The sequence below is a fragment of the Calypte anna genome, chromosome 28, assembly GCF_003957555.1.
Source record: "Calypte anna isolate BGI_N300 chromosome 28, bCalAnn1_v1.p, whole genome shotgun sequence".
Lineage (NCBI taxonomy): Eukaryota > Metazoa > Chordata > Aves > Apodiformes > Trochilidae > Calypte > Calypte anna.
In genome coordinates, this window is record NC_044273.1 from 4,239,254 (window position 1) to 4,262,430 (window position 23,177).

Sequence of the window (23,177 nt, forward strand, 5' to 3'; positions counted from 1 at the left end):
CACACTCTGCCAGGTTCTGCCCTGACTAGTGAGCCTTCACCATTTATTTCCAATTATTTCTGGAGGTGTCAGAGGCAAAGGAGGCCTTGGGTATGGACAGAGAAGTGGATTCAGACTTGACAAGGAACAGGGACAAGTGTCTGTCCTGTCACATTGCCCTCACAAGAGCAGTGTGGCTCAAACCTGCAGCCTGGCTCAGCACTAGCTTCAGGGTCCTCCTCTCTGCCCCTCTTCCCTCTTTCTCTTGGCAGGCAACCAGATCCAGTCTGTGGTCTGCAAGAAATTTCCTGATGGCTCAGCTGTCTCCAACCACTTCTGTAGCCCTGAAACCAAAATGCCAGAGAGGCAGCGGCCATGCAACACCGAACCGTGTCCCCCGGCGTGAGTACCAGGGCTTGGAGCCTGGGTGGAAATCCAGTGTGGAGGAGAGGGAAATCCCCCCCTCCCTAAGGAAATCCCCCCCCTCCCTGCCATTCCTGAATCAGGGTCCCCTGCCACAGTCCCTGGGATGACACTGCCTATCTGGAGCAGCTCTGCTAGGGAGAGGGGAGCAGTTTTTCTCCTCCGTGCCCCATCACAAGCAGAGCACAGGCACAGCCCAAATGCCTGACTGTGAAGGTGTGAGGAGCAGAAAGCTCTGTCCCCACCCCAGCTCTGTGCATGGGGCTGCCCCAGGACTTGCTCAGTGAGAGATGTGCCAAGCTCACAGTGTGTTGGCCAAGGATGGTCTCTAGCGTGGCCTCCTCCTCGTGCTGCTGGGCTGCCTGCAGAAAGGACCCTCCCTGTCTGGTCCTTGGGTGCAGAACTCAATTCAATCCTTCAGGAATTGTCTCAGCTCTTCCCAGGCTGGGCTTTGCCCATGGCTTGAAGGGGAAAGAGAGCCTGTGGAGGAGCTCCGTGGTTCAACCAGAGCTCCCTGGGAGGCACAGAGCTGTGCAGAGGCATGAGGACAGTCATGGACCACCGAGCCCCTCACAAGCTTTGCTGTTTTATGTGTCTCCAGCTGGGTGGTGGGGAACTGGTCTGAATGCAGCCGAAGTTGCAACGAAGGCGTCCGCACCCGCAGCGTCTTCTGCAAGCGTAAGATCTCTGCCACTGAGGACAAGACCTTGGATGATGCTTCTTGCACACAGCCACGGCCAAAGATGCTTGAGCCTTGCAACAACCAGACGTGCCCTCCGGAGTGGGTCGCCCTGGACTGGTCTGAGGTAAGTGCTTCAAGTCAGCCCCCACCTCTCTGATGGCTCCTGTCCCTAAGGGGACAGTGTCCATCACAGTGATGGCTGCTGGGCATGGGTAATGGAATCACACAGCCACAAGATTGTTCCGGTTGGAAAAGGACTTTAAAATCACCCAGTCCAACCATTAACTCTACTGGGTTCCGTGCTAACCCATGTCCCTCAGCACCACATCTATACACAGCTTTGAAACCCCTCCAGGGATGGGGATTCCACCACCTCCCTGAGCATCCTGGGCCAGTATTTAATGACCCTTTCAGGGGATAAGTTTCTCTAATATACCATATAAACGTCCCCTGATGCAGACCATTTCCTCTTGCCCTGTTGCTTGTTAAATGTGGGAAGTGGTGGGGTAGCTTAGGGGACAGACAAGGTGGGAGCACTGGTGGGTAGAGCCAGTGGTGCCCCTCCCTGCCTTTTCCCTTCCACCCTGACCATGTGTGTGTCCCCTCCTTGCAGTGCACCCCAAGCTGTGGGCCAGGTTTCCGCCACCGCATAGTCCTCTGCAAGAGTGGGGACCACAGCACAACCCTGCCCACCACCCAGTGCCACGAGGGCTCCAAGCCCCCCACCAGCATGAGGTGCAACCTGCGGCGCTGCCCCCCACCCCGCTGGGTGACCGGCGAGTGGGGAGAGGTAGGGACAACCCTTTCATGGTATTACTGAAGAAAACTCTTCCTCGTGAGCCCATCAAATCCTCGAGCACAGCAGAACCTGGTGTGGCCACCACAACCATTTTGGGGGCAGCAGCTCTCCGTGGTGGTCTCTGCTCCCTCCTGGCTCAGAAGGCCATTGTGGTTGGTGGCCCAAAGGCACTGCCAACCCAGGGAGTCTCTCAGTCCCAGCAGAGCCCCACAGAAGTTATTGGAGGGTGCCCAGGGGTGTCTGGAGGGCAGCAGGGTGGTGAGGAAGGGGAGCAGTGCTGTGCAGTGGGAGCGATGGGCTGCCCAGGTGGGCTGGGCAGGGGGTGCACTGCTGGTCCTCCTGTCACAGTCCAGCATGCACCGCAGGGTCACACAGACTGTCCTCCTGTCCCTCTAACACCTCTCAATGGAGACATTGGGGTGCAGGAGACCTGGGGAAGGCCTCAGGGATGGATGGATGGATGGATGGATGGATGGATGGATGGAGGGACCCTCGCCATGTCAGGGAGGTTCAGACCAAAGGTTTTGGGGGCTGCAGCACACAGCTGGGCGGGTGAGGTCCCTACAGCAGCTGTAAGGGAAGGGACAGCTGTATCCAGCCCCCTTTGCACCTCCTGAGACCTGGCCATGCCCTCTCCCCCCCTCCCCGTGTTGGTAAAGCTGTGGTGGCTGCTGCAGCTCCGTGCTGTGCTGTGTCCCTGCAGTGCTCGGCACAGTGCGGCCTCGGGCAGCAGAGAAGATCTGTCCAGTGCCTGGCCCACACTGGGCAGCCATCCAGTGACTGCCCAGAGACCCTGCAGCCCCCCAGCATGCAGCAGTGTGAGACCAAGTGTGAATCAGGACCTACAGACAACCCTGAAGGTGAGGGAGATGGAGGGGTTGGGGAGGGAAATGTGGAGCAGTGCCAGCCCCAGGGGCTGCGTGGCACCGAGACATGGTGAGGCTCTCATGGGGAGGAGACCTGATGCTGTCCCCTCTAGTCCTAGGCCGAACTGGCATGTTGTGACCCTGATAAATGAAATAATTGCAAAGGGTAGCTTTCAGTAATGAAGCTCTCAGTTCCTTCAAAAAGCCCCCAGGAGCCAGGCATCGGGGTGCAAAAGGCACTTGCATGGTGCTGATCAGAAATTCCCCCTGGGGCTGCTGGTCCCCAAGGCAGCTGTAACCCTGGTTTTCCCTCTGTCACCCATCCAGAGTGCAAGGATGTGAACAAGGTGGCCTACTGCCCGCTCGTCCTGAAGTTCAAGTTCTGCAGCCGGACCTACTTCCGACAGATGTGCTGTAAAACCTGCCAGGGGCATTAGGGAGACTGCGAGAGCCCCGTGGGAAAACTGGAAGGCAACAGCTCTGCCGGGGGGGTCTCCCAGCTGTGCCCTTCCCCTCTGCCCCAGGAACCTCCCCTGGGCCCAACACAGACACTTGGTCGAGCTTCCAGCAGGAGCCGGCGTCACCCAACCCCATCCCCCCCCCCAAAGCCATGCACCCTTCACCCCCGAGCTTCCCAGTGTTCCCAGTTAAACCACTGCCAGACGCTGCTGCCACCGCCGTGGCACCGGTGGGAGAGGGAGAAGCTGGGCAGAGCAGGGACATTACTTGAAATTCTGATGTTGTTATTTATTTAGTAGTGGATCCCAGGTCCTGCAGGAACCGAGGCAGCTGCCACCCGAGAGGCACCGCTCACCCTCTTGTGCTGCCTTTCCCTTAGGGACCCCTGGGAGGTTTCAGGTGCCACGGGTGACAAGCATGGCTGGTGGCTTCAGGGTGATGGATGAAAGTGAGCTGCTGAGGGCAGTGGGTGGGAGCAGGGATTTTGTTTTCTTGGTTTGCATCTTGTCACCATGGTCGTGCAGCAGGGGACAGAGCGGGTCACTCAGCGAGCAGAGCAGTGACACCAGTTTAACTGGGAGAGGGGGTTGCTCAGACTCTCTTCACAACCTACTTTCAATGGAGTGTCCTCCTATTTTTCCTTAGAGCCCTCATCACTATTATGATCATTTTTTATTCTGGAAACCCCTCAAAGCATGAGCCGAGGGCAGGGCTGAGGTGTGCTCAGGGTTGCAGTCACTGAACGGGCGTCAAGGACATGCTGGGCTGCAGGAAGCAAAGGAGGATGCAGGACAAGAATTATCTTGGCCACAGTGTCCCCAGTGCCAAGTCATGACTCGGGACCAGTCACCACAGCTGCTTTGCCTCCAGAGGTGCTTTACTTCCAAAGGTGCTTTGCCTCCAAAAGGTGCTTTGCCTCCCAAGGCAGCCTCACCACATGCCACTGTGTCCTCAAAGTGCTGGTCCCAGTGCCACCAGCTCCCCTTCCCCCCCAGGGAACCTCCAGTGATGGGAAAAGAGCAAGCCTGAAGTTCCTTCAGGTCACCTTGTGCCCAAACTTGGGCCAATGCTTCTTTTCTCCCTGTGGCACCACAGCCCGGGGAGGAGATCTGAATTTCAAATCTACCAAGCGTGTGCTTTTTGTTAGCGTTATTGTAATTATTATTATTATTATTTTCAAGCCTTTCTTGTCCAAAGCCATGTTCAGTTCCCCTTGGGGGTCACCTGTGTGGTGCAGGGAGGTGGACAACCCTCTTTTCCCAGAGAAAACCTCTCCCCCCTGCCAGCCCTCAGGGGTTACTCCATCCTTTCTCTTCCTCCCGGCTCATCAGCCGATTGCAGCTTCTCTGGTGCTCAGCAAACCCCGATGGGCTGTCGAGTGGGTCTTCATTTTGCCTTCCTTCCTGGTGCCATGCTCCGTTTGGACATGTCGGGGAGGAAAGGGGGTGTTTTCACCTTTTTATATAGATATATATATAGTGAAAAATGTTTAACATACTAACTCTGAGGAGGAGCGATGTAACAGCATGATTTATAATAAAGGAGTAGCTACGATCCCGGGCACAGCTTCTGGTCCCAGTCTTGTTTCTGGTCCCAGTCTTGTTTCTGGTCCCGGTCTTGTTTCTGGAATGGCAAACCCAGGCTCTGAGCAGCCCCCCACCACAATGTGCTCAGGCTGAAGGAGTTGGGGCAGCAGGGAGGGTTTTCCATTCAGGTTGGAGAGCTTGGAGAGCTTGACCCATGCTGCATGGCATGTAGGACCCATAGGGTGCTGCTGGTTATGCTGCTTTTGGGATTTCAGGGAAGAGTTGGTTTGATGAACTCCATGTCTGCAACATGGTTGATGCTGCCCTGGATCCCTAGGGCTGGAATGGACACAGAGGTTTTTGCCCTGGCTCTGGAGAACCAGATAGACCCTTCAGTGGGGCCTATAGTACCAGGACAAAGGGGAATGGTTTTAAACTAAAAGGGGAAATTTGGTTGCCAACCGAAGAGTATCCTCCTGGAGGGGACACATCAAATTGTCACCTTGGGGTGTGTGGGGGGAAGGTTTTGTGGAGGCTCTGAGCATCATTGCTGAACTGTACCCAGCAGCCACACACTTACCCAGACTGGTGACCCCCAGCACCAGCAACACCCATCTGCAGCCAAGCTGGGGTCAACCTGGGCAGGGCCACCTCAAGTCCCCCCCCACTGGCAGCAGAGAGCCACCCTCATCTTCCCCACCCTCGGCAAACCGATGCAGAATGAGGAAGTGGGTGGAGGAACAAAAAAAGCAACACAATTTAGTTGCAATTTGTAGTTGCAGCAGAAAGACAAAAGCAAAGTGCTTGGGGGGTGGCCCTGAGCCCGAGGTGACAAGAGCCCCAGGGGACAGGACACAGGGACACGATGGTGAGTGTGAGCTGGGTCCCCCCACCCCATTCCCCTCGGGCACCCTGGGGATGTCACCCGCCCTTCCTGCCACCTCAGGGCTGTCCCAGCCCTGTCCTCTCTTGTCCTTGTGATCCCTCGATGCTTCCCAGGAGGTGCCAGAAGCCCTCCCAGTGTCCCCGCTGGAGGGGGGACAGTGCTGCCCCCTCCTTGGGGACAGGGTGCGGAGCTGGGGCTGGGTGAGATGAAGGGATGGGCACAGGGTGGGTGCTGGTCCTGGCAGGATGGGGGACACCAGGACGTGAGGCTGAGCCCACACACAGGGGGTTGGATTTTGCCATCACTGGTGATGGTGCCCACAGCAGAACCTTCGTGTTCCTCGTGGCCCAACGTCACCAGCACTGCTGGTTTCATGCTCATGGTGTGGGCAGAGCAAGGTGCAGGCAGGGGGCAACTGGGGGCAGGGAGGTGCTGGGGTGAGCCCGGAGAAGGGAATGGAGCTGGGGAAGGGTCTGGAGCAGAAGTCTGCCCAGGAGCAGCTGAGGGCCCTGGGGGTGTTAATCCTGGAGCAGAGGAGGCTGAGGGGAGACCTTGTGGCTCTCTGCAACCCCCTGAGAGGAGGTTGGAGCCAGGGGGGTCAGGCTCTGCTCCCAGGGAACAAGGGATGGGACAAGAGGAACTTTTGGCCTCAAGTTGTGCTAGGGCAGGACTGGAGATTAGAAGAAACTTCTGCCCCTCCAGAATCATTAAACACTGACCCAGTGTTGAATCCCCATCCCTGGAGGGGTTTCAGAGCCCTGGAGATGTGGTGCTGAGGGACATGGGGTAGCACTGGACTTGGTAGAGTTGGGTTAATGGTTGGACTGGGTGATCTGAAAGGGCTTTTCCATACAGAATAATTCTGTGATTGTGTGACCCTCGGGGTGCTGGTACCCAGGGTTGGACCTTGCACCTGGGTGTGTGCTGGGAACAGGAGCTGCAGGAAGGGCAGGAGCCAGAGCTGGGAGTTGATCCGGAGATCAGGAGAAAAGGAAGATGAAAGCTCTGAAAATTATGGAGTATTGGGTCTGCTAAGAGTGATGCTGTGCCCAAACATTTCCACCCAGCCAGGAAGGGGATGGTGGCCTGGCTCAAACAGAGCCTTCCCACACACACAGTCCCCGTTGCCACCCCTGAGAGGCTGCTCAGATGCTGTCCCCAAGACACAAACACTGTTCACTCCCCACCCAAGTCCTGAAGATGTTTTGTGCCTTCACCTAGGGCTGTGCAGCTGTGACCCCAACTCCTGCCAGGGCCCATTCCTGGGGTCAGCCCCGTCCTCAGAACCTCAGAACACCCCATCCCCAGTTGCTGCTGGTGCTTGGGATCTGGGGGGGGGGGGGGGGGGGGTGGGATTCAACCTCCACGGATGCTCTTCTCAAAGTTTCCTGTGGTTTTAAGGTGTTGGTTGCATCTGCTCTTCCCCTGCCTCAAGTCAGAAGGTACCATGTCCACTCCCTGCCCGAGGTGTGCAGAGGGTTTTGGGGTTTTTCTGGTGGCTCAGATCTGAGCTTTGAAGAAACCCAGATGCTGTTTTGCAATCTGCAGGGCTGTTCCCCACCCTGCTTCTGCCATCCTACCATCAGAACTGGGCACATCTGCAGGCCTGGGCACAGATGGTGACAGTCCCCATCCTACAGCTGGGACACCCGCGGGGGATCCTGCTGGGGGTCCCCATGTGTGAACTCCTCATGGGGTCACCAGCAGAGCAAGGTCACTCGAGCAAAGTGGCCTCAAACTGCACCTGCAAGCCATGGCCAAGGGCTGCTGGGAGCTGAGGATGGGACAACCTCTGGGCCAGGCCACCCATCAGTCCTGTTCCTTGGGGGTCCTGTGGTCGTGATTTCCCAAGCTGCTGCTCATCCCCTGCCCTGGGAGAACAGAGAGGACTGAGAAGCTTCTGCCCCAAACTTCTGAAAGCAAACCCAGTTTGTGTCCCTGATCCCTGCAGGGGCTTGGCTGGGTGCTGAGCCCAGGCAGCTGCACAGGTTCAGGGACCATCATCCCATCTTCATCCATGAACCTCCTGTGTCACCCCCGGGACATGCTGAGAAAAGCCAGGCAGACCTCGTGCTCCCAAAAACAACCCCAGCCCTGCAAATACCTGGGACCAAACCTCCATGGGAATGAACCCGGGGCTTTCACCACAGCTGGGCTGCACCAGGAAAGCACCAAAGCACCCATCCTGCACCCAGAGGAAGAGGAGAAGGAGGAAGGCATGTGCTCACCTCTGGCAGCTCTGAGTAACCATCTGACTGCAAGAGAAACTCCGGGTGTCAGCTCGAAAGCTCTGAGCTTGCAGCACAGGAAACACTCAGCTCATCTTTGCCTTAATTTGGTGCCAGGACCACGCAAACCCTGGGTGGCTGTGCCAAGGGCTCAGGGTGGTGAAGGAATGGGAAAGGGAACCCCCACATAGGGCATGAGGAACTCGCTGGCTCTTTTCCACCTGAAGCAGGAGGTGTTGTCCAGGTTGGGTTGAAGCTGGAAGGCTCCTGGGGTCCCCTGGGTGCCAGCACAGTGACCTGGAGCAAATGTCTGAGCTCACCTGGGGTTTTCTGGGTGGTTTGTTAGGACGGAGGGGAAGAGGAGGAGGGGAAGTCAAGAAAAAAAAAACCAAAAGCAACAAAGAGGAGGAAGAAGAGAAGCTCCCCGTGAGGAGGGAGCAGGCAGCATGAGCAGCCCTGGTCCCCCCTGAGATGCCCCAGGTCCATGTGTCCCAAGGAAAGGTGGTGGGACAAAGGAGACAAAAGTCCCTCTATCAGCTGCACGTGGAGTTTGGAGTCTTTTGGGTTGCAAAGCCCAGCATGGAGGGAGGTGGCTGGGGAGCAGCAGGATGCTGCTGAATCCCTCCGTGCTCCATGACAGTCCCTCTGTCCCCCGTCACAATGGTCCCATGTTGTGCCAAGGATCCAGCAGCAAAGGGGCAGACAGGAGGGTGTGGAAGGGTCAGGGTCTGGAGGACTGAAATCTTGAAAAACAGCAGGAAAAGGAAGCAAAAGGGGAAGAGTAGAAAAGGGAAATGGAAAGAGTAAGAGGCTGGGGGCAACAAGGGGGAGGAGAAGTGAAATCAGTGCTGGTGAAAGCGGAACAGTGGGGGCTGTGGGATGGATACAGAGGAGCCATGGACAGGTCTGAATGAGGTGTCCCCTCCTGGTCACCATGCTGGGACACTGTGGTGGTGAGCAGCAAGGTCCCTGTGCAGCACCAAGAAAAAGGAACCTTTGGGCACTTTACTTTTTGCAGAGGGAAATCCTCCCCCCCACCTCCCATGGCACAACAGAGCTGGGAGAGTTGGGGGGTGGTTGGTGTCACCCTGAACAGAGGGGAAAGGGTGATGGGGACATGGTCACACCTCTGCTCTGGTGCAAGAGGCACAGAGGACACACAGAGAACAGGGGACATCCCCACCAGCTGCAATTCTTTCCTATCCTCTGTGTTATTTTTACTGCCACTTTGGCTCATTAGCAAAACCTGAGCAGTAATTGCCTCGTTAGTCCTTCATTAAGCACCCAAAGGCTGCCAGTACCCCAGCTGCTCTTCTCTGGGATGTCAGCCCTGCAGTGGGGGGGGATCCAGAGGGATGGGATTTGAGCTTCACAAGTTCCTGGCATAGCCCAGACACCACCTGAAGGTTTTGGAAGCAGAGCTGGGTCAGGCAGAGCAGCTCAGGGAGATGTGGGGCCAGGGCTGGGGGCAGAACTCCCGTGGCATCGTGGTGGCCCTGGAGCAGTGGCTGTGACCTCTCCCTGCAGGGCAGCAAGGAACGATTCCATTGGCAGAGCCACAATGTCAAGCAGAGTGGTGTGGATGACATGGTCCTGCTCTCCAAGATCTCCGAGGAGGCCATTGTGGAGAACCTCAAGAAACGTTTTATGGATGATTATATCTTTGTATCCTTCCTCGGGGCAGTGGGACAGGGCTGAGGAGCAGCATGGATCTGCTCCAAGGCTTTGCCAGGGTGTGGGTCAATCTGGGGCTGCCTCAATGCTGACAGTGTCCTGCCCTATGTTGTGGTGGGACAAGACTGGGGTCAGCTGGAGGAATGCCAACCATTCCCAAGCTGAGCTGCAAGCAGCAGAAACACTTTCCCCCTGTCCCTTTCCTCCTCCTGCTGTGCCCTGGGACCCATTTTGGTCCTTCCTTTGGGCCCAAGCAAAGAGCATTGAGCAAATGCCTCATCTGCTGCCTCCCAGGGCTTCTTCACACTGGAGACTTCCCTGCCTGTGCCAAGGGGACTGGGCCCCAGTGCCAGTAGTGGCCATTGTCCCCTGCTGTCCCCTGATGCACATGCTCTGCACCCCCAGCAAACCCTGGGTGGAGCAGGAGCATCCCTGCAGACATGGAGAGGAGGTGCCACCCCTCATTTTCCACCAGTATCCTGAGACATGGAGGAGCCAGCATGGGGCTCAAAGCTCTCACCCTGCCCAGTGTCACCTGCCCTGTGCCATCCCCCAGCCTGGAGGCTCCCACCACTGACATGGCCAAGCACAAAACTCAGTGGCTCCTGGAGATGTGTCCCCAACACTCGAGGTGCTCAGCCCCACACACAGCTGGCTCAGCACCTTGGGATTGTCACACACTCTGTCCCTCAGCTCTGGTGGGGACAGGGACAGAGCCAGGCAGAGGGGGTGTCGGTGGTAGTGGGGCTGAGCTGTGGCTGTGGCTGTGGTTTCTCTGAAGATGTGGCTCTGTCCTTACAAGGCCAAGTGCTGTCTGGGGCCAGGGGTGACGTAGCCATCCCCCCCACTCTGGAGCTTGAAACGTTTTTAGGGCCTGGGGTTTGTTTTGTCCTGGTTTTTGTTTTTTGTTGCTCGAGGTTTTTGTTTTATTCAGGGGGGAAAAAACACCCCACACAGCCTTTTTCTTCCTTTTTTTCTGTGCTTTGTTCTGTCTCACCATGACTCAATGCCCCACGCTTCTGCATTTCCCCGAAAAGTCCCCCAGCCCCTCTCTGCCCACCCGTCTGCTGCTTCCCCCACAACCACCTCGCTGTTGGGATGGCCCAAAATAGGATCTGGAGGGTTGGGGGGTGACAGTCCTGTCACTGCTCTGTCCCAGACCTCCAGGTCCCCAGCACCTGCCCTGAAGTGGCTCATCCCTATCCTGCTGCTCCTTCAATTCCAGGCACAATTCCCCATTTTTCCATCCCCCTTCCCCACACCCAGGTGACTGGGCGATGCTGCAGGCAGGCATCAAGGGGGGAAAAGCAAGAGCTGGGGTTTTCTCTCCTCTCTGTGCCTCAGTTTCCCTAATTGTGCAATGGAGCTTGTTTCCTGCTGCAAAAGGAGCAGGTGGAGCATGAGCAGCTGAGCAGATTGTGGGGGCTGGAAATGCCACTTTAGGAGCTGCTCCTCAGCCAGAAGGCAGGGAGCTGGGGGGCTGCTCCTGCTGTGCCCTGCTCCCATCACACCGGGACACCCTGGGGCTGAGGGAGCAAAGAACACAGGGGATCAGCAAGTCGTGGCAGCAGCTCTGCTTGTCCCCCAGCTTGAATCCCCTGTGGTATTCCCGGTGCAGCTCCTAGGATGAGGCAGGGACATCCTCAGCCCCCAGGGAGCCAAGCACCTCCCTGCCTTTGCTCTCTTTGATGCCGCCTCTGGGGCAGGAGGGCGACATGGGAAAGTGGCTAAGAGGGGACACGGGGAGGGACGTGGAGTCCTTAACCTGCTTCTCAGACCTACATTGGGCCGGTGCTGATCTCTGTCAACCCCTTCAAGCAGATGCCGTACTTCACCGACCGGGAGATCGAGCTGTACCAGGGAGCGGTAAGGCTGCTGCCTGCCTGCTGCTGGCCTTGGCCCCGGCTCCTTTGGGTTTCAGTCAATGTGAAACACAGCCCGGGGGGGGGGTGGGGGGGTTTCCCGTGTCTCACAAGTATCCCCATCCGTCCTCCCTTGGGTGCTGCGGGGTGCAGTGCTCCCAAGCACTCCATTGATGGAGTCAGTAAGGAGACTCGGGAGCAAATCTACATTCCTGGGAAATTCGGCTCCTAACCCCCCCCCCCAAAGCAAGCCAAACATTGGTAAAATCCAGCCCCAGGGACTAGCCCTGCCACAACCGGCTTCCCGAGGAGGGGGGGAGGGTGAAAAAAAAAAAAAAAGAACCAAACCCAAACATCTGACATGTTGGTGCTGAGCTCATGGCTGTGCAAGGGATTTAATTCCCCATCCCTTCTGTGAAGCTCCCGTGGGGACAGAGCTGAAGGGGCTTGGGGAGGGGGTGCTGGTGGCTGCCCCCTGCTCAATGCTGCTCTCCTGCCCCCACCCCCGTTTAGGCTCAGTATGAAAACCCCCCCCACATCTATGCCCTGGCTGACAACATGTACCGCAACATGCTGATCGACGGGGAGAACCAGTGTGTCATCATCAGGTAGGGGACACCCCTCACCCCACACCTGAGGCCATCCTGGCTAAACACAGTGGCAAGTGATGGCCTGGCCAGCAGGAGCATCCCCCTGTGCTGGGCACTGCTGAGGCTGCACCCCCAATCCTGGGATCAGTTCTGAGGACGAGAAGGACATTGAGGGACTGGAGAGTGTCCAGAGGAGGGAATGGAGCTGGGGAAGGGTCTGGAGTAGAAATCTGCCCAGGAGCAGCTGAGGGAGCTGGGGGTGTTGATCCTGGAGCAGAGGAGGCTGAGGGGAGACCTTGTGGCTTTCTGCAACCCCCTGAGAGGAGGTTGGAGCCAGGGGAGGTCGAGCTCTGCTCCCAAGGAACAAGGGATGGGACAAGAGGGAATGGCAAAACAGCCTTAAGTTGCACCAGGAGAGGTTTAGATTGGAGGTTAGAAGAAACTTCTTTATGCAAGGGGCATTAAACACTGGCCCAGGCTGCCCTGGGAGGTGGTTGAATCCCCATCCCTGGAGGAGTTTCCAAGCTGTGTAGATGTGGTGCTGAGGGACATGGGTTAGCACTGGACTTGGTAGAGTTGGATTAATGGTTGGACTGGATGATCTGAAAGGTTTTTCCAGCCAGAACAATTCTGTGACTAAGCTCATTGGTGGATCCTAGGGCACTCAGTGTGTTGGGGTGCCTGGAGGGACCCTGGTGTCCTGGGCCACCAGCACCAGCCAGGGCTGTGACCATGACTGTGTTGTACCTTGTGCAATGCCCCTTTCCGGCTGAGTGATGCAAGGGAGATGGTCAGGATGTGGGGCAAGGCCAGAGACTTCTCCTCGAGGCTCCCAAGTCTCCCTCATCCCTTTCAAAATCTAGCAACAACAAATCAAACATCTCCTCCTGGAGCAGCTCCTCACCCAGCCTTGCTCCAACCTCTCTTCTACCCAGAGGACCCCCAGCACCTGGGAGCCCCATCCCTGGTCTTAGAGCTGCCACACCTCAGAGGACAGGGCAGGACAGAGGCCACAACCCCTGTCACCCACCGTCACCACACCCCAGCCCTGCTCCAGCATCCCACCCTGAAGTACTCCCAGGATGGGTGACCCTGCTGAGACCATTTCACATTTCCTTGGTTTTGACATTTGCACAGTGGAGAAAGTGGGGCCGGGAAAACAGTGGCAGCAAAATACATCATGGGCTACATCTCCAAAGTGTCCGGGGGTGGTGAGAAAGTACAGGTATGACTGACACCCCCCCCCGCACCACCATCACTTCACCTCCCAACCCACCACCCCTGCTACCCGCTCATCCCATCCTATGGTGGCACACAGAGCAGGGTCCAGGGCTGGGGACACCCAGGTCTGTCCCCAGCCCTGACATAGGGCTGCTGTGTGGGGCACAGGACTGCAGCCCCCTGGCTCAGCCCTCTCCTTCCGTCCCCAGCACGTGAAGGACATCATCCTGCAGTCCAACCCACTGCTGGAAGCTTTTGGAAATGCCAAAACCGTCCGGAACAACAACTCCAGCCGCTTCGTAAGTCTCCAGGGTGGGTGTAGAGGCTCAGGATTGAGCCCAGGGGGGTAGGAGAGGAGGTAGGGCTAGGGGGGAGCAAGGGGTCCAGGTCCATGGCTCTGAGCAGGAGCTGTGCTGGAGCAGGGGAAGTACTTTGAGATCCAGTTCAGCCGCGGCGGTGAACCTGACGGGGGGAAGATCTCCAACTTTCTGCTGGAGAAGTCGCGGGTGGTGAGCCAGAACGAGTGCGAGAGGAATTTCCATATCTACTACCAGGTACCCCAGGGGGTGGGAGGCACAGAGCTGGCCAGGTGGCCAGAGGGGCTGGGGACCAGGGATCTGCAGCTCCTGCTTCTCTCCAGCTCATCGAAGGGGCGTCCCAAGAGCAGAGACAGAACCTGGGCATCATGAGCCCCGATTATTACTACTACCTGAACCAGTCAGACACCTACCAGGTGGAAGGCACGGATGACCGCAGCGACTTCCATGAGACCATGGTGAGTCCTCAGAAAGAACAGTCCCCAACGCCAGCCATGGCCAGGCCAGGCCAGGCCTGATGGGCTCCCCACATCCTCAGAATGCCATGCAGGTCATCGGCATCCGGGGTGAGGACCAGCAGCTGGTGCTGCAGATCGTGGCAGGGATCCTCCACCTGGGGAACATCAGCTTTCGGGAGGAGGACAACTACGCTCGGGTGGAAAATGCTGACTGTGAGTAGCCCACTCCATCCTGCTCCAGGGGAAAAACGTGGGGATGGTCACAGAGCCCCTTGGCGATGAACTGCCAACTCCGTAGCACAAAACTTCCCCACGTTACACATGGGGAAACTGAGGCAAAATCATCACAGAATTGTTCTGGTTGGAAAAGACCTTTTTAAAATCATTGAGCAAGCAAGCAAATGGCACAACCAGAGCATCATTAGCAAGAGGATGGATGCCAGGAGACACTTGCTGGGATTTAGCAGAGAGATGACCATGTCCCACATCCATTGCTGTCCTCTGTGCTCAGACAGGGCTGGGGGGTCTGGCAGCTACTGTGGGCAGCATGTTGGGGTGGGGAGGGAGGGCACGTGGGGAAGAGGCAGCCCTGATCACCCCCTGCTCTGCCCAGCCTTGGCCTTCCCTGCCTACCTGCTGGGGATCGCCCAGGACCGCCTCAACGAGAAGGTGACCAGCAGGAAAATGGACAGCAGGTGGGGCGGCCGCTCCGAGTCCATCACCGTCACCCTCAACGTGGAGCAGGCGGCTTACACCCGGGATGCCCTGGCCAAGGGGCTCTACACTCGTGTCTTTGACTTTCTGGTGGAGGTGTGTGGTCCAGCATGGCCATGGTGTGAAGGGGACACCCACCACCCCCACCACCCGACACCCCAATGAAGGTGTCTTGTCCTGTCTCTCCCTGCAGTCCATCAACCGGGCCATTCAGAAGCCACACCAGGAGTTCAGCATCGGGGTGCTGGACATCTATGGCTTCGAAATATTCCAGGTATGTGCTGCAAGGAGAGTGGCCAGAGCAGGGGCATGTCAGCAGCCCCAGGAAGGGTCCCACTCCAGGGACTCTGCATACAGGTGCAAAGGCTCTGCTGTTTGGGATCCCCCCACCAGTGCAGGGAGAGGAGCAAAAGCCAACTCAGCCCTCACCTTTTATTTCTTTTTTGGGCCTTTTGCAGAAAAATGGCTTTGAGCAATTCTGTATTAACTTTGTGAATGAGAAGCTGCAGCAGATCTTCATAGAGCTGACCCTGAAGGCAGAGCAGGTATGGGGAGCTTGGCTGAGGGGACTGCACCAGCACCTCAATTCCTGCTCCCCACCATGGCCAGACCAGGGAGGCTGCAGCATGTCCCATGGACTGGACAACCAATTCCTCCCCCACAGGAGGAATACGTGCAGGAGGGGATCAAGTGGACCCAAATCCAGTACTTCAACAACAAAGTGGTTTGTGACCTGATAGAGAACAAGCTGGTGAGTGGAGTCCCCTCCTCCAGGGCATGCCAGCTGAGCTGGAGGATGGTTCAGGATGGATGACAGAAGTGTTGGGAGCATCTCTGGGAGAGCAGCAGCTCAGTGTCCTTAACCTAAGCTGTCATTTGGGACAAAGAAGTTTTAAGCAGCACGGAGCCCTTGAGTAGAGCCAGGTGCTGCAGGACTGAGCCCTGCCCACAGCCTCTGAACACCCATGGCTTCATTCCCCCTCTCCCAGAACCCCCCTGGGATCATGAGTGTACTGGATGATGTCTGTGCCACCATGCACGCCACGGGAGAGGGAGCAGATCAGACCCTGCTGCAGAAGCTGCAGGCGGCCGTGGGCACCCACGAGCACTTCAACAGCTGGAGCTCAGGCTTCGTCATCCATCACTACGCGGGCAAGGTACAGCACCCAGCACCCCACATCCCATGGCCCTGGCCACAGCAGGCCCAGGGCTGAGCCCCTGCTGGCATCCCCAGGTCTCCTACGACGTGAGCGGCTTCTGTGAGCGCAACCGCGATGTGCTCTTCACCGACCTGATCGAGCTGATGCAGAGCAGTGAATTGTGAGTCCTGGGGGCACCCCAGAAAGGCATGGGACATCCTCTACATCCACAACATAAAGATTTGCTGCTCCTGCCTCTGCTGGAGCCACCGCAGCAGTGCCCAGGGGCTGCAGGGCTGGGAGGAGGGTGGTCACCCACCCGCCAGCACCCATCTTGGGGGCAGTCATGGGGAGGGATGGGTTGGGTGGTGGAGCAGTGGAGCAGCTTTCCCAGTGTGGGAGCTGGCTGCAGCTGGGTGGGTGCTGAGGTCGGGGGGCCTGGCAGCTCTCACCCAGAGACTGTCACCTGCCTTTCAGTGGTTTCATCCGGATGCTTTTCCCAGAAAAACTGGATTCTGACAAAAAAGGACGACCTACCACCGCTGGCTCCAAAATCAAGGTACATCCCAGAGGGTGCAGGGCAGGAGCTGCCTCAGGGCCAGAGGCAGGGTGATGGGCTTCCACCATGGCCTTTAATGCTACAGAGCTCAATCCTTGCAACAGAAACAGGCCAACGATCTGGTGACCACACTCATGAAGTGCACCCCCCACTACATCCGCTGCATCAAGCCCAACGAGACCAAGAAACCTCGGGACTGGGAGGAGAGCAGGTAGCAGAGGCCCCTTGTGATGTGCCAGGAATCCCACAGCACCCCAGAAAGGGACCTGGTGCTGTCCCCAGAACTGGCTTTCCTCAAAAAAAGGACCCCTAGGCTGGTCCCTCTGTGCCCCCCTCCTGCAGAGGAGCAAGAGGCAGGTGCTGGGAACACACATGTCCCTCCGTGCCCATCACCCCAAGGTGATGCATCTGAGCCCCAAGAAGCTCCCAGCTACGGGCGTCCTTTTGCCAAGCAGCAGCCAAAGGGCCCGATCCTTTCCCCCACCTCCCTGCTGTCCCACACCAACCGTGTCCCTCCCGGCTCTGCAGGGTGAAGCACCAAGTTGAGTACCTGGGGCTGAAGGAGAACATCCGAGTGCGCCGGGCAGGGTTCGCCTACCGCCGCCTCTTCCACAAATTCCTGCAGCGGTGAGGGACCACCTGGCTGGGGGATGGCAGGTCCCCTTAGCCCAGTTGTGACCCACCTCCCCTTCTCCCTGCAGCTACGCCATCCTCACCCCTGAGACGTGGCCGTCCTGGCGTGGGGATGAGTGGCAAGGGGTACAGCACTTGCTGTGTTCCGTCAACATGGACCCAGACCAGTACCAGATGGGTCGGAGCAAGGTGTTTGTCAAGAACCCCGAATCGGTGGGTAACCGGGAACTGCACTGCACCCCAAGGAATGCTGAGCTTGGCTTTGGGCAGTGCTGGGCAGGGGGTGGGGTGCAGGGGAAGGGATGCAGCCAGGGATGGGAGTCCCCTGGCTCAGCACACACCTCCCTCCCAGCTTTTCCTCCTGGAAGAGATGCGGGAGCGGAAATTCGACGGCTTTGCCCGGGTGATCCAGAAGGCGTGGAGGAAGCACGTGGCTGTCCGGAAATACGAGCAGATGAGAGAGGAGGGTGAGTACAGGGTAACCCCTGTGCTGGGCACTGCTGAGGCTGCACCCCCAATCCTGGGATCAGATCTGGGACCCTGAGGACAAGAAGGACATTGAGGGGCTGGAGAGTGTCCAGAGAAGGGAATGGAGCTGGGGAAGGGTCTGGAGCAGAAGTCTGCCCAGGAGCAGCTGAGGGCCCTGGGGGTGTTGATCCTGGAGCAGAGGAGGCTGAGGGGAGACCTTGTGGCTCTCTGCAACCCCCTGAGAGGAGGTTGGAGCCAGGGGGGGTCGGGCTCTGCTCCCAGGGAACAAGGGATGGGACAAGAGGAACTTTTGGCACAACTCAAGTTGTGCCAGGGGAGGTTTAGGTTGGAGCTGGGGAAGAATTTCTGCCTGGAAAGGGTTGTCAGGGCCTGGCCCAGGCTGCCCAGGGCAGGGCTGGAGTCCCCATCATCCCTGGAGGGGTTTCAGAGCCCTGGAGATGTGGGGATGAGGGACATGGGGTAACACTGAACTCACCAGAGTTGGGTTAATGGTTGGACTGGGTGATCCAACCTGGATCCTCTGCTTTTTTTAACCAGAACAATTCTGTGATTAAGACCAGATGAGGACGAGGACACTGACACCCCTTTTAGGGTGTCACTGGGGACAGCCCAGCTGCCAGAGCAGCAGGAGAGCTGCTAATTATTAACACAGCCCCTAATTATGACACTAATGAGGAAGGGAGTGAGGAGGGACCCAACCATCAGATGCCCAGGGTCTTTTCCCACACCTTAAAGGAGGGTGCAGATTTCTTGTTCCTATTTCCAGCCCTGGGAGGGGCCATAGGACAGAATCCAGAACCTCCCTGTGCATTTCATTGCCTGCAAAGGGACAGAGAGGGGTAGCTGACCCCATTTCAGGTGTTTCCTCACCCTCCTAAGTGTGCAGTGAAAAATCAAGGGGGGAAGATCCAGTGACCAGCTGGGTCCTTCCCTCCCACAGTACAAGGGTTTTTGGAGGAAAATTAATGGGTTTTGAAGCCAACCAAGATTGAGCAGCTCAGATTCCTCCCATGGCACAAAAAGGATCCACGTGACAGCTCCCACTGTTCCCACAGCCAGTTTGGGAGGGCCGGGAGTGGGTGGGCAGGGACCGAGGGCTGAGCCCTCTCCCACAGCATTGCTTTGGGGTCCCTCACAGCCTCCAACATCCTCTACAACTTCAAAGAGCGGCGAAGGAACAGCATCAACAGGAATTTTGTGGGTGATTACCTGGGCATGGAGGAGCGGCCAGAGCTCCGCCAGTTCCTCACCAAGCGGGAAAGGATCGACTTTGCTGACTCCATCACCAAGTATGATCGGAGGTTCAAGGTACATGGACACCCCAAGCTCTGACTCCTGGTGGCTGCCCTGAGGTGGGCTGTGCCCTGGGGCCTCCCAAACACCCCCTCACCTCCTGCTTTTGCTTTTTCCCAGCCCATCAAGCGGGACTTCATCCTCACCCCCAAGTGCTTCTACCTGATTGGGCGGGAGAAAGTGAAGAAAGGTCCTGGGAAGGGGCAGATCAAGGAGGTTCTCAAGAAGAAGGTGGAGCTGCAGGCGGTGAGCGGTGTCTCGCTAAGGTACATCAAGAGCCCCCATTTCCCCCCCCCACCAGGGCCAGTTGGCATCAGTCTTAACCCCTGCTGACACTTCCACCCTGGAATTGCTCCCCCAGCACCAGGCAGGATGATTTCTTCATCCTCCATGAGAATGATGCTGATAATTTCTTGGAGTCCATCTTCAAGACGGAGCTGATCAGCCTCCTGTGCAAGCGCTACGAGGAGCTGACCCGCACCAAGCTGCGCCTCTGCTTCAAGGACACGTAAGGATGGGGGCCAGGAGAAGTGACAAAGCAGGACAGGGTCCTGCCACTGTACCTTCATGGTCTCTCTCTCACCTAGACTACAATTTCGGGTGAAGAAGGAGGGCTGGGGCGGTGGTGGCACCCGCAACGTCACCTTCATCAGGGGACAAGGAGACGTGGCCACCCTCAAAGCTGGAGGCAAAACCCTTACGGTCAGCATTGGGGATGGGCTCCCCAGGAATGCCAGTGAGTGCCAGGGTGCCCGGGGGGGTGGTGGGACAGGGGACAGGAGCACCAGGGACACAGGGCATGGCTTGGGAATGTCAGGGTGAGAGCCAGCCCTGTAGGGTTTATGTTTCACCCAGGAGGGTCCCTCTTGGGTGATGGGGTGGGTTGGGGTGTTTCAGTGTAGATGGTGGCTGGGGACTATCTGGGGGGACAGCCCTCCTCATCTCTGGCTCTGAGGATTGTCACCTAACGGGGGGCTTATGTCCCCCCCAGAGCCCACGAGGAAGGCGATGACGCAGAGCAGAGGTGGCAGCAGGTGTCCAGCACCCTCCCGAAGGGCCCCATCAGCACCCAGAGGTGAGGAGGGGGTTAGTGGTGGGGATTCAGGGGAGAGGGGGACCCCAAACCTGGCTCCAGCCTGCGCAGGACTCCCTGGGGGGGTTAATGCACCATCCCTGGGGTGGTCTTCCAGGCACTTGCAGGAATGGGACACCCCAGTTCCCACGGGGTGGGGGCCAGACTCAACGGGACACCTACACCACACCCCAAAAGCATCCTCGGGGACCACCAGCAGCAGCACTTCCACCCCTCAGCGCTGGACGACATCCCCGGGCACGGCCCCCATCTGAGCAGAACATGGATTTCCTCAATGTGCCTGACCAGGGGGTGGCCGGGTAGGTCCCCCTCTTCCTTCCATCATTCCCTCCTTCCCTTCCCAGCAGCTCAGCTCCCAGCCCAGCTGGGGTGGGTTGGTCTCTTCTACCAAGGAACAAGTGAAAGAACAAGAGGAAATGGCCTCAAGTTGTGCCAGAGGAGGCTTCAGTTAGATATTAGGAAATATTTCTTCCCCAAAAGGGTTGTCAGTGATGGGGTCCCTGTCCCTGGAGAGGTTTCAAAGCTGTGGAGATGTGGTGCTGAGCGACATAGGCAGTGGTGGCCTTGGCACTGCTGGGTTAAGTTGGACTTGATAGAATCTCGGATTGGTTTGGGTGTGAAGGGACCTTAAAGATCATCCAGTTCCAACCCCACTGCCGTGGGCAGGGACACCTCCCACTAGACCAGGTCTCTCAAAACAACCCAATGATCTTAAAGGTCTTTTCCAACCAAACCAATCCCATGATTCAATGATTCTAACAGCCCAGCCAGCTCTGTGCAGTCTGACCATTCTGCCACCTCTTGCACAACCCAGTTGTCCCAGTCCCTGCACCGGGAGGACCCACCAGAACTGCTGACCCAGAACATCCCATTCGTGTGGTGTTAGCAGAGCAGGGTGGGCAGGAAGGTGGCCATGTCCCTGCCTGGGGTGAACACAGTTTCTCCTGGTCCCCAGCATGCAGCGCCGGCGCAGCCTGAGCCAGCGGCCACCCCCAGCCGGGCGCCCCAAGCCACAGCCCAAGGTGGTGGCACCGCGGTGCCGGGCGCTCTACCAGTACATCGGGCAGGACGTGGATGAGCTCAGCTTCAACGTAGGGGACATCATTGACATTCTGCTGGAAGGTACCACCAAACCCTCCTCCCCTTCCCAGCTTCTCCCTGCTCTGCTCTGTGGCAGCACCAGACCTGACCCAACTCTCTATTCCTCTCCAGATATTTCTGGCTGGTGGAAAGGTCGGCTGCATGGCAAGGAAGGGCTTTTTCCTGGGAATTACGTGCAGAAGATCTAAGCTGGGTGCAAGTCTCCATCATCCCACCCCATCAAGGCCACGCCAGCAGCTCTGAAGGGGTTCCTCACACACCACAGCATTGAGCGAGTGCTTCCTGGCCAGCTCTGTGTGTGCCAACCACCCAGCCCTGCAGCCACTTCTGTTGGTAACCATTTGGTGGCCTCCCAGCAACAAGGACTGGCTCGTTGCTGCTTGTTTCTCCTCTGGGAGTGGAACTACTCCAATGGTTCTGGAGTAGAAATAGGATTATTGTTAATAATTAAGGTAAATGATCAGACTCAACACATCTGAGTCTGACTCAAAAACTGGCCACAGAGTTTGTGTTTCACCCTGGTGCTGGCCCTGTCACAAGAGCCCTGTGCCCACATAGGGGACACAGCTCGGAGGCAGCCCCATTCCCTTGCCCTTGAACCCTCCAGATGTTGGATCCAGGCTCCAAGGCCCAAGGAACTCAGCTCAACTGTCTGTCAAGCCTGGAACCACTCTGGACCACTCAGCACAGCTGGGAGCTGCTGGGACAACAGTGTGGCAGAGCAGGGCACCGGGTGGCATCACCCATCCCTAAGCTCCCACAGGAAAAGCTGTGGGGACCATTTAGCCAAAGCCCAAGGAGCTGTAGCAGCTTTTTCTGAGGGTGTTCAGGTGGCTGCTGGCCACCCCCCAGTTTGCAGGGGGCAGGGAAAGCCTCACCTGCAGCTGCCAGGGCCAAGGCGTGGGCTGGAGATTCTCAGGGATGGGGGGGACCCTCCCTGCCCTAACCCTGGGACCTGGTGGGGATCTGGGGCTGAATGTCTGACCCAAGGTTCTTCCAAGAGGTTTGTGGCAGGGAGAGGGACAGATGGTGCCAACATGTTGGGGCTCAGCCCTTCCCTGCCTGCCCCCTGCTCCCCCCGTGCTGGAGGAAGTGACGACAGGGACAACGCGTTCCCATGGCCCTGCCTCAGCCTCAGCCCTTCTCTTCCTCCCTCCTGCAGCCCCTACCAGGACCACCCCAAACCTCCAGCAAGCAGCCCTCGGACCCCCAAAATTGGGAGCCTAAAGAGGGGCTCAGGGTACCCCCTTTCCTCCAGGGTGGGGGTGGCCCAGGGCAGGCGGCTGCTGGGATGGGAAGTCCTCCACGGGCCCTCGATGCAAGCAGTGCTTGGGGCCCCTCCATTATGTTTTTGGTTTTGGGTTTTTTTTTACAGCCCTTGCAATCCTTGGAGTGATTTTTTTTTTTTTTTTAATTGCAAATCAGAGGGTTTTAGGAGTCTTTACACTGCAGAGCTTGGCGGAGGTGGGGGGAGTTAATTCTGATGAGGAAAAAAAAAAAAGGGTTTGGAAACGGGATTTAGGGAAGTCCCTCCTGTTCCTTTCAGCCCTTCCCTAGGGCCATGGGGAAAGGGGGGGTCATAAAACCTGGCAGTGGATGATGTGTAGGTGGGGTGCTCCCACTCAGCCCTGACAGCAGGAGGGAGTTCAGCCAGCCCAGGCACTCCCTGGGGTGCTCCAAGGGGCTCCAGGGGCTTGGGAATCCCTAAGGGACTCCAGTTGCCCTGAAGCTCCAAGGGACTTGAGCTGCTCTTAGGGACCCTGTGTGATGTGAAGCACTTCGGATACTCCAAAGAACTCTGGGTGCTCAGAGGGTCCAGGGGTTCCCCAGAGACTCAGGGTGCTTTTGGAATCGCAGGACGCTCCAAGGATACCAGGATCCTCTGAGGGTCCCTAGCACACTCCAAGAGCCCGGGATGCTCCAAGGACCCTGGGATGCTCCGAGGACTCCCGGGATGTTCCAAGGCTCCGGGATGCTCCAGCCTGGGATGCGCAGCGCTCCTGCTGCCGGAAAGAAAACAGGGAGGGATGGCTCGGAAGAGGGGGGGGAGGGGGGGGGGGGGGGGGGCGAGAAAACACCCAGAAAAAACACACGGGGGGCACCAGGGCGCGGCGACTCCGGGCCCAGCCGCTCCCCCTCCCCCCCGCTCTCTCCCCCCGCAGCCCCCGCACCCCCTTCCGCATCGC

General features: G+C 57.8%; 2 protein-coding genes across 4 annotated transcripts in view; both read left to right on the forward strand.

Moving 5' to 3' along the window:
* ADAMTS10 (ADAM metallopeptidase with thrombospondin type 1 motif 10) overlaps positions 1-4,341 on the forward strand; it is a 37,805-nt gene extending 33,464 nt beyond the window's left edge. For 2 of the 3 annotated variants that reach the window (XM_008500946.2, XM_030466194.1), the window contains exons 20-24: positions 252-381; positions 1,004-1,208; positions 1,698-1,874; positions 2,587-2,743; positions 3,077-4,341. In XM_008500946.2, coding sequence (XP_008499168.1) covers positions 252-381; positions 1,004-1,208; positions 1,698-1,874; positions 2,587-2,743; positions 3,077-3,186 — 779 coding nt within the window. In that variant the 3' untranslated portion in view covers positions 3,187-4,341. The remainder of the gene's footprint in view (positions 1-251; positions 382-1,003; positions 1,209-1,697; positions 1,875-2,586; positions 2,744-3,076) is intronic. The other variant, XM_030466195.1, reaches the window with a different exon arrangement.
* Positions 4,342-5,518: 1,177 nt separating this feature from the next.
* On the forward strand, positions 5,519-21,669 carry MYO1F (myosin IF). The gene is made up of 28 exons (XM_030466351.1): positions 5,519-5,602; positions 9,376-9,513; positions 11,299-11,388; positions 11,898-11,992; positions 13,112-13,199; positions 13,405-13,494; positions 13,618-13,749; positions 13,836-13,970; positions 14,051-14,183; positions 14,584-14,780; positions 14,878-14,958; positions 15,143-15,229; positions 15,349-15,435; positions 15,674-15,841; positions 15,919-16,004; positions 16,301-16,382; positions 16,487-16,593; positions 16,911-17,009; positions 17,084-17,228; positions 17,368-17,482; positions 18,643-18,812; positions 18,918-19,063; positions 19,159-19,305; positions 19,385-19,533; positions 19,789-19,872; positions 19,988-20,189; positions 20,846-21,012; positions 21,103-21,669. Exons 1-28 carry the CDS (start codon positions 5,600-5,602, stop codon positions 21,177-21,179), a joined length of 3,300 nt encoding a protein of 1,099 aa, XP_030322211.1. The 5' UTR covers positions 5,519-5,599; the 3' UTR covers positions 21,180-21,669.
* Positions 21,670-23,177: the final 1,508 nt, after the last annotated feature.

Bases quoted from the DNA above. Each gene is read 5' to 3' on its own strand.
- MYO1F (XM_030466351.1), top strand. The intron at 13,495-13,617 runs GTAAGTCTCCAG...GTGCTGGAGCAG, and splicing joins ACAACAACTCCAGCCGCTTC to GGGAAGTACTTTGAGATCCA. The intron at 17,483-18,642 runs GTGAGTACAGGG...GGTCCCTCACAG, and splicing joins CGAGCAGATGAGAGAGGAGG to CCTCCAACATCCTCTACAAC.